Genomic DNA, 10020 nt, shown 5'->3' with positions numbered 1-10020 from the left:
GGATTTATTTGTGCTGGTCAGACGAAGTCATACACAACTGAGATTATTCAGTAAACTGCTCCTTTTTATCATCACTTCGTCGCTTCTGCTCTTCTCTGGCTTTGCTCAGTCAACTTCTCAGCTGATTGAAGCTGATTGAGTACCAGTACTAATATTTTAAATAGCCGTTTGGAATAATAACTTTTGTTGGATTTGTGCTGGTCAGACGAAGTCATACACAACTGAGATTATTCAGTAAACTGCTCCTTTTTATCATCACTTCGTCGCTTCTGCTCTTCTCTGGCTTTGCTCAGTCAACTTCTCAGCTGATTGAAGCTGATATTTTGAGTACCAGACAAGACTTGCTGTTAACGGGTTTTAGGTATTAGATTAGTCTGCTGACTAGTTCTGTTACCAGACACAACAGATATTTTCTGATAGGATCTGGATCTTAATTATCTGGCATGGAGGCATCCTTCAGATCATCAGGATCTTTGATGAACGTTTGTTTCCAGAAGCTTTACTTTCACTGTTCATTTTATATTATATATTATTTTGCCAAAGTGGTGGCTAATTTCTATGAATTCGTATAAACTTATTCATAACTCTCCGACCTGAGTTATTATTATTATTATTACTATTACTAATAGTATTATGACAGATCATCTTCTGACCAGACATGAGTCACAGACAGACTCGAAGTGTCCGGATGTTTGTGCTTCAAGCTGCCCAAAACTACAACTGTATGAAACACTGCACACGTATTAGATTAGTCTGCTGACTAGTTCTGTTACCAGACACAACAGATATTTTCTGATAGGATCTGGATCTTAATTATCTGGCATGGAGGCATCCTTCAGATCATCAGGATCTTTGATGAACGTTTGTTTCCAGAAGCTTTACTTTCACTGTTCATTTTATATTATATATTATTTTGCCAAAGTGGTGGCTAATTTCTATGAATTCGTATAAACTTATTCATAACTCTCCGACCTGAGTTATTATTATTATTATTACTATTACTAATAGTATTATGACAGATCATCTCCTGACCAGACATGAGTCACAGACAGACTCGAAGTGTCCGGATGTTCGTGCTTCAAGCTGCCCAAAACAACATCTGTATGAAACACTGCACACGCCCTTCACTGATGCTTATTTCATTAAATTCACTTTCAAACTGTTTCTGAAACACACAGAGGACGAGTTTAATCTTTTATCAGCTTTTCCACTTAAACGAGGCATTAAATGCACACGCGGCTTTGTTCCGTGGCTGATGCTCGCCTTGAGTTTGATCTGACCGGGGCAAAACAAACATTTCCTCGCCGCGTATTTTAGTCTCCACAGAAAGCCAAGAACCTCTGCTTGCTGTTCACTTTGTTTCTACTGCGCCAAACTATTTTAGCACTCGAGTTTTGCCCTTAAACGTAGGAGAAGAAAACACAAGCGTGAGGCGCTCATTATGGCGCGCAGACACAGAGCGGGCGGGTTGAGTCTAAAAGGTTCTCATGTGTTAAATAAGAGCGCAGCGCCGTTCGAGTGCTGCTCATTGCTTAATCTAGAGAGCGTCTGATTTAGTGTAAATCTACACAGAGAGAGAGAGAGCGAGAGATGGCAGAAACCGCCCCAGCTGCTGCCGCCCCGCCGGCCAAAGCACCCAAGAAGAAGTCTGCAGCTAAAGCCAAGAAAGCAGGTCCAGCTGTCGGTGATCTGATCGTTAAAGCCGTGTCTGCGTCCAAGGAGAGGAGCGGCGTGTCTCTCGCAGCCCTGAAGAACAGGATTTCAAGACGGACCTGCGCTTCCAGAGCTCCGCTGTCATGGCCCTGCAGGAGGCCAGCGAGGCTTATTTGGTCGGTCTGTTTGAGGACACCAACCTGTGCGCCATCCACGCCAAGAGAGTCACCATCATGCCCAAAGACATCCAGCGGCCCCGCCGCATCCGCGGAGAGCGCGCTTAACCCCGCCGCTGCAGCAGCCGCAGTCCACCCCAAAGGCTCTTTTAAGAGCCACCACAAATCACACTGAACGAGAGAACTTCCACTGTAATGCTTAATATAACGAGTAGACCGTAACATCGCCTGTCTTTTGAAGGAATTCTGTCTGGGTAAAAATTATGAGATTGAACAATTTTCGTTTCTCTTAATACACAGACACGCATAGGCAAAACATAACCGATGTGTAACTTAATCCCTTAGAAATTAAATAATTTGTCTAAGTAAATAAAACTTTCATATGTATGTTAAATATATGGTGTAAATACCATGCTTATATACATGTGTATATAATACAGTCAAGTGCAAATACATACATATATAGTTAATAAACTAACTTTTAAACCACCGCATGTCTCTTGTAATGTTTAATGTATGTAAGTAGAGATAATTTCGTTATAATACGTGTTTATTTATGGGGAAATTGAGAACCACACAAGTACAATAAACACACACAAAGCACAATCCTTATACTGTGCAGGAAGAGGCAGAAAAACCAAAGGCCTTATTTAGAGCCTCCACCAAAACGATGTAGAAAACAAAAACAGAAACCACTCATGAAAAAGAGAGGTAAATTACAATAACAAATGCATATAAATAACTAAGTCCGCAATTTTGCAATTTAAAGTAGATTAGACTGTTCTTAGCTCAATCTTTAAATATATATATATATACTTCAGGCAGGATTCTTCTGATTATTGTTTGATTGAAAACCTTACACAAGTTCAGAAAAACACTGCAGCAGCATCTCAGCCGGCGGGGTTTGATCTGTGCTTAATACATGAAAACATGATGCAGATGATCTTATAATCTTCTTTGTCTAGTGAATCATGTAAAACATGGATTTTAACATGAAACACAGGAGAGACATCGTTAGATCAGGGTTGGGGTTAAACCTCATTGTCTCCTGCTCTAACTAGCGGGGGAGGGGTGCGCCATGTGACGCGCGCTGGTTTCACTTAGGTCCTGTAAGCAAATAGTTTAGTCTGTGAAAACACGCAATCAGAAGCTTCCATATCTCTTTGGTAATTAGCATAGATTAGTCAATAAATGGCTCTGTCTCGCTCGTGCTAGTCATCGACTCGTGAGGTTTTAGTCACGCAGCAGAATCATGCCTGAACCAGCAAAGTCCGCGCCTAAGAAAGGCTCCAAAAAGGCTGTCACGAAGACCGCCGCGAAGGGAGGAAAGAAGCGCAGAAAGACCAGGAAGGAGAGCTACGCCATCTACGTCTACAAAGTGCTGAAGCAGGTTCATCTTGGCACCGGGATCTCTTCGAAGGCGATGGGCATCATGAACTCTTTCGTCAACGACATCTTCGAGCGCATCGCCGGTGAAGCGTCTCGTCTCGCTCACTACAACAAGCGCTCCACCATCACTTCCCGAGAGATCCAGACCGCCGTGCGTCTGCTGCTGCCCGGGGGGATGGCCAAACACGCCGTGTCTGAGGGCACCAAAGCGCCGTCACCAAGTACACCAGCTCCAAATAGAGCTCCGCTCCAGCGCTCACACACAAAGGCTCTTTTAAGAGCCACCCACTTTCTCGGTTGAAGAGCATTTGATGTTTGTAGTTGTTGCGGCTTTGTTTATTTTAACGAAGTGCCGTAGAAAGTTTTGTGTCCACCGATTTAGCACATTCAGACTTCACCGTTTGTGTTACAAGTTCTCGATTTAGAAAGATAATGGTCTGCTCTTTTGTTCACGTACTTGTGGTTTCCTAAGCTTTTATTCAAATTGTTTTTAGAACGTAATTAAACACCAAGTTCCTGCTCCAACGCATATCTGTAGTTTACAAATAAGCCTGAAGGACTTGATTAGTTTATTGGTGGTGAGCTGAAGCTTTACAGCCAGATGTTGAAAAGTCGTTAATGCAGGAAAGATGCTAGAAATCTCTGCTTTCTCTTTAAAAAATCTTTACTCTTTATCAATGTTAATTTATTTTTCTGTTATCGCCTGAGAAGCTCAAGAACTACATTTCTGTAGTAATTGTGTAGTTTAGTTTTGCTTCTGATAGTGAAGCAGTGTTAAAGCAGGTGTAGCAGGTGCCTCGTGTACCGGAAACAATTACTTATTTCTGCAAATAAGGTAATAAGTAACTACTGAATAGTTTCTTTTTATTATGCTTTTATTTTTTGCACCAAATTATGGAGGGTTGTATCAAGAGTACTGATAATTTATCATTTTAAAAGGCACGAACTGATATCCTGAAGTTTCATTGGTTTGCTGTGATGAAGTGCTCTGTTTCTATGAGCAGCCAAACCTGTGACTAAATCAAAGTCCATCTCTAAACCAAATAAAAACACAAGAAAGAGTTGTATTACGGACAAAACGTGCTTTGATTTCTTTGAACATGTATTCTGCTCATTCTACTTTAACTTCATTTATAGCTGCCAGAAAATAAGTTTCTTAAGTCCGTTCTTTGAACATCTATTCTGCTCATTCTACTTTAACCCCATTTATAGTTGGCAGAAAAAAAGTTGCATAAGTCCATTTATTCAATTTTTAAAGACTTACATTTTTGTATTTTATTTGAAGAGCTTAAATGATTTCTTTTTAACTGCCTGGTATTGTTTATTTGGGAGTCACGCTTGTGTTGTTCGCGATCAAAAGTCACCGGACACCTGAAAGGTAACTGTTTTTCAGTGAAATCAATGTAATATATTTTTGTTTGATTTTATATATTAGGGCTGGACGATATGGCCAAAATTGATATCACAATCGCGATCAAAAGTCACCGGACACCTGAAAGATAACTTTTTTTTTTATTTTCCTTTTTCAGTGAAATGAATGTAATATATTTGTTTCATTTTATATATTTTATATATATATGTATTTTGAGAGAATTTCATGCACTATTTAATATTCCTGCAATAATTATGATAATTATTATTTTTATTTAATTATGATACATTTTTTCCATTGAAAATGATACAAATTTGTTTCTAATATTTTTCTGTTACTTCAATTATGGCAGTATTTCATGTTAAATAGATACAATGTCTTTAAAATCCAATTTATGAAGGCAGATTAGTTCCGTCTGGTTGGAGTAAAAAGAAAAACATCTGCAGTTCGATGGTTTAGCCACTAGATTCCTATAGAGCTCTGTATAAAAGGCTTATAAATTATCTAGTTGTTTTTAGACAAATACTTTTTTTTTTAAAGTTGTGGATTTGGATTTATATAAAGACATTCTCAAAGACAACTTGTAAAGGTTTAGATTTTTTTGTTTGAAATGTTGGTCTGAAATGTCAGTTTTTGCATGAATCTTCAAACAGTCAAACCTGAAGACATTGTATTACACAACATCAAAGTTCAACAAAAATGTAACAAATATGAACAGGAATGCTTTATCAGAGGTTAATCAATCTGATTTAAATCTGGTTCGCGTGTTTGTAAGTGTGTGTGTGTAAGTGAGCTTGTGTGTGTGTGTGTGTGTGTGTGTGTGTAAGTGAGCTTGTGTGTGTGTGTGTGTGTGTGTGTGTGTGTTGTACTCTTAAAGTTTGTGTCACCCTTCCCTGGTCTGTGTTTTTACTCCATTGTGGCTAAATTATAAATTGTATTTCATGTATTTGCAAAAGCACGCTGTGTGTTACAGTCACAGCTCATATATGTGTCTGCGATTTTTAATATTTCAAAACATTTTATTATTTATAATTTTATTTTTCAGGTCTAAAATGGTCAAACAGCACCAGAGGGTTCCTGAAACATGCGTCTTCTCTGTCAGGGCTGTCAAACCCAGTTTCTGAAGCAAACTCCGCCTGCAGAGTAAGATTCAACCCTAATCAAACACATTAAGGTCATTAGTAATCTTAATCAGCTGGTTCAGCACTTCTGCTGTTGCCTTTCTATTTAAACCTTCATTGTAGAAACTGTATTGATGTCAGGTGAATCATATTGTGTTTAACATGTTAACTGAATTAACTTTTTATTTTAATATTTAAACACATTAAATGCTTTGCATTGTGCAAAATGATCACACATTATACTGATGCTTTGAAATCCTCTCCTCGTTTACGACTCAAAGCACAATCCTCATACAAGTGGCTTGTTTCTGCAGCACGGTGATGTCCGGCCTAAACGTGACAGCTTCACCCTTAATTAAAAAAAAAAAATGTGTTAAAGGTTTTTGTAAGAATAGTGCATAGCTGCTTAGAGTCAAATGTTTAATTTGTGATAATAACACAATGAAACGTGCGGTCATACAAAGATATTGTGAACACATGCAAAAACAAGAGAGGACCAACGAAATATTACTAACTTACATATAATGTTATAGTCGATGTCAGTGTTGCCAATGTAGTGATTTTGTCAGATTTAGTGACTTCCTCGCCCCTTTTGAGACCTTTTTCAAAAGCCTAGCAATTTCTTGGACAAACTTTATCTAGATTCCTAGACTCTTCCATTGATCTATATATATATATATATGACATAATCTAGACACATTTAGTGGCCTGTTTTAGCTACTTTCAATTGAAAGCTGCACTGGTCAGTGTTTTCTTCCTCATATTTTGATGGTTTAAGCAAAATGTAAGGTCATTAAATAATAAACCTCCTCAGTTTTGGCCACGGTTGTGTTTGGTGGCACACTAGTGCTTTTGAAGCCCCTGCTTACTGCGTCATCACCGCTGCGTTTTTCCAGTTTTCCAGCCAAACAAATGCAATTACTATCATTTCTGCAGTTACAGCATTGGTTTGCATTTCTTATCTAGTCACGATCATCTCCGGTGCTTCATGTCTTGGTTGGCAAGTGTGCGTCTCCTCCGCTCTGCTGTCCTCTTGTTACTCTCTCAAACTTCATTTAGGAGCTGAGGACTGTAGTCTTAACTCTTGGGAACCTGTCTGAATCACACTTATTCTTTAGTGAATAACAATAAAGTCTGGTCAATCTTCTGACACACTTGAGACTCCGGGTGTTATAAACACGGCCCTGCATGGACTTGACATCATGCTTTCTCTTTCAGCTGTTAAATCTGTGCTGCACACCTCTATAGTTGTGTATGTTATAGTGCTATTAATGATGTTTTCATTGATTTAGTATTATATTGTTTCCCTCCGGTTGAAATCTCATAAATTATTACAATTTAAAATATCAGTTTTTAAAATAAACATTTTCATGGAAACCATGATACGGTTTATTTTTCAGCATATCTGAATGATTTCTGAAGATCATGTGACGCTGAAGACTGCAGTAATGATGCTGAAAATACAGCTTTAATCACAGAAATAAATTACAGTTTAAAGGATATTCACATAGAAAACAGCTGTTTGAAATTGTAATAATATTTCACAATATTCCTGTTTTTACTGTATTTTTGATCAAATGAATGCAGCTCTGGTGAGCAGAAGAGACATGTTATTAATTTGCAAAAGCATTGACAAATGAAAAATGGACGGTTTACTGTTATTTCTATTTTTTTTTTAATTTCTGAAATAAGTGGTGTGACATGGAAATCAGCACGTGATACTATTTTTACTGTTGTTTTTTAATACAGTTTATGGATCTGAAGTGGATGGGAATAAAATGTCTCTTCACATGTAAAGTGTTATAATAATAATAATAAAGAATCCTTCAAAAAGTCTGGTCAATCTTCTGACACACTTGAGACTCCGGGTGTTATAAACACGGCCCTGCATGGACTTGACATCATGCTTTCTCTTTCAGCTGTTAAATCTGTGCTGCACACCTCTATAGTTGTGTATGTTATAGTGCTATTAATGATGTTTTCATTGATTTAGTATTATATTGTTTCCCTCCGGTTGAAATCTCATAAATTATTACAATTTAAAATATCAGTTTTTAAAATAAACATTTTCATGGAAACCATGATACGGTTTATTTTTCAGCATATCTGAATGATTTCTGAAGATCATGTGACGCTGAAGACTGCAGTAATGATGCTGAAAATACAGCTTTAATCACAGAAATAAATTACAGTTTAACGGATATTCACATAGAAAACAGCTGTTTGAAATTGTAATAATATTTCACAATATTCCTGTTTTTACTGTATTTTTGATGAAATGAATGCAGCTCTGGTGAGCAGAAGAGACATGTTATTAATTTGCAAAAGCATTGACAAATGAAAAATGGACGGTTTACTGTTATTTCTATTTTTTTTTAAATTTCTGAAATAAGTGACATGGAAATCAGCACGTGATACTATTTTTACTGTTGTTTTTGAATACAGTTTATGGATCTGAAGTGGATGGGAATAAAATGTCTCTTCACATGTAAAGTGTTATAATAATAATAATAAAGAATCCTTCAATGAGACGCATGTGTGTGACGTCACAGAACGTGACGCAATGACGTCTGTCGCGCGCTGCGAGGCGGCTCTCAGGCATCATGGCGGAGGGGGAGCTGGACGTGGATTCTCTGATCTCCAGACTGCTGGAGGGTGAGTGAGTGGCCTTCATCTCCGTCTTCGTCTCGCTTCGCCCCGCTCGGCGTCGTGCCGTCGAGTTTGGCGGGTTTACGCGGTTTTCTGCTCGAAAGGCCCGTGTGTTTGTGTCAAACGTGAGCGCGCGCGGCCTGCGACAACAAACCGACATTTCAGCGGAAAGCGCGACTGTATTTTACACTTTAAACCAGACAGGAATAAATAACTCGTTATATTTGGGAATCCAGGGTCGTGAGGAAGTAGATACAATCGCTAAAGAATCGTAATGTGGAGTGTGATCAATAGAGCAAGTTTTAATGGGTCTCCCTGTGTGTGAAGGAAGATTTGCAGACTTTAATTAATACCCTGAATGATTGTCCCAATGCAGAGAGACACATGAAAGCTATCATGAGATGTATTAGGACTATGGATTATTATGGGGAGTGTTTATGGAATATAGATGTAATTCCCGTCGCTCTCCAGCACAGTAGGTGGCGCTGTGCTGATCTCCAGTTTGTTTGTTGTTGTTTTTTCACAACACGCCATAAAACCACCGGAAGAAGAAGATACGAGTCGACTTCCGGCGGTTAATTGTGTTTTAGCTCATGATGAGAGACTTAATTTATGAGTCGTTCCCGTAGTTCGGTGAAATCTCTGCAGGAACGATAAAAATGTCACATTTTAACCAATGACCGTTTTAAAAAGCTGGTTACAATCCCATAACGTTTAAATCGTGTTCATGTAATGCAGCGGCGTCTCCAGATCTGACAAAAAACATACAATTAAAGGGTTTGTTCATCCAGAAATTAAAAGTATCTCATCATTTACTCTGCCTTAACTTTTCCAAACCTAAAATAAGATGTTTTTAACAATGGGACCAATTGACTTTTATAAAAAAAAAAATATATAAATAAACATATAAATACAAATAAATGGCTACCGTCAACTGTTTGGTTACGTCCTGAAAGATAGAGTTAATTATATGATGAGTTATTTCAGAAAATACGATTTAATTGAGTGTTGACTAAAGTTCGCCTGTAAATGATTCATTATTTATTCTCCCTCATGTCATTCAAACCTCCTGTGGAACATAAAAGAGGATATTAATTAACATCATTTATTAACATCCTTGACTTGCATCGCATTGACAGGAAGCACTGAGACATTTCTCTAAATATCTTCTTTCGTGTTCCACGTATGAAAGAGAGTCAAACAGGTTTGAGCGTCAGTAAGTGATGACAGATTGATTGTTTTGGGTGAACTGTCGCTTTAATGTGTGTTTTGCGGGGGGTTTCAGTCATAGTTAAATCATTTAAATAGTTGTAAATGAATAATGTCACTGATGAATAGGACTCATTACCTCTTGATTAATGCACAAGTTATTCACAATAAGATTTAGGTTGTTTTGTGTACAAAATGTGGTCTAATGTCTATTAACACACACACACACACAGAGTCGGTCAGTATCTGTGTGTGTGTGTGTGTGAGCGAGAGAGAGAGAGAGAGTTTCTCCAGAGAACAGCGCAAAACCTTTATTTCACAAAAGACCTTATTTGGTTGTGTTCACAGCGGAAAAAAATAGGTCTGAAAATAGCCGGGACTGGTTTTCATCAGAGCCAGAACACGCTCTCTCTCTCTCTCTCTCTCTCTCTCTCTCTCTCTCTCTCTCTCA

The 10020-nt window shown here is 38.1% G+C and overlaps 2 protein-coding genes and 2 pseudogenes across 2 annotated transcripts in view; 3 read left to right on the top strand and 1 right to left on the bottom strand.

The window, feature by feature from the left end:
• LOC107745849 (histone H2A, sperm-like) overlaps positions 1-453 on the bottom strand; it is a 2244-nt gene extending 1791 nt beyond the window's left edge. Inside the window, exons 1-2 of the mRNA XM_016559851.1 lie at positions 444-453; positions 260-344 (exon numbers count right to left, since the gene is read on the bottom strand). Coding sequence (XP_016415337.1) covers positions 260-344; positions 444-453 — 95 coding nt within the window. The remainder of the gene's footprint in view (positions 1-259; positions 345-443) is intronic.
• Positions 454-1590: 1137 nt separating this feature from the next.
• LOC107745848 (histone H3.3-like) lies at positions 1591-1937 on the top strand. The gene is made up of 2 exons (XM_016559850.1): positions 1591-1672; positions 1720-1937. The coding sequence occupies exons 1-2, from the start codon at positions 1591-1593 to the stop codon at positions 1935-1937; spliced, it is 300 nt and encodes a 99-aa protein (XP_016415336.1).
• Positions 1938-3037: 1100 nt separating this feature from the next.
• Positions 3038-3458, top strand: LOC107745852 (histone H2B 1/2-like; annotated as a pseudogene).
• A 4856-nt stretch (positions 3459-8314) lies between these two features.
• Positions 8315-10020, top strand: part of LOC107745847 (calsequestrin-1-like) — a 12393-nt pseudogene continuing 10687 nt past the window's right edge.

This window comes from Sinocyclocheilus rhinocerous, unplaced genomic scaffold (assembly GCF_001515625.1).
Source record: "Sinocyclocheilus rhinocerous isolate Xijiao unplaced genomic scaffold, SAMN03320098_v1.1 scaffold6068, whole genome shotgun sequence".
Taxonomy (NCBI): domain Eukaryota; kingdom Metazoa; phylum Chordata; class Actinopteri; order Cypriniformes; family Cyprinidae; genus Sinocyclocheilus; species Sinocyclocheilus rhinocerous.
This window is presented reverse-complemented; position numbering and strand designations above follow the sequence as displayed.

Coding starts and splice junctions, on each gene's coding strand:
- LOC107745848 (XM_016559850.1), top strand. CDS start 1,591: ATGGCAGAAACCGCCCCAGCTGCTGCCGCCCCGCCGGCCAAAGCACCC. Junction 1,673..1,719: donor AGCTAAAGCCAAGAAAGCAG/GTCCAGCTGTCG, acceptor TCTGCGTCCAAG/GAGAGGAGCGGCGTGTCTCT.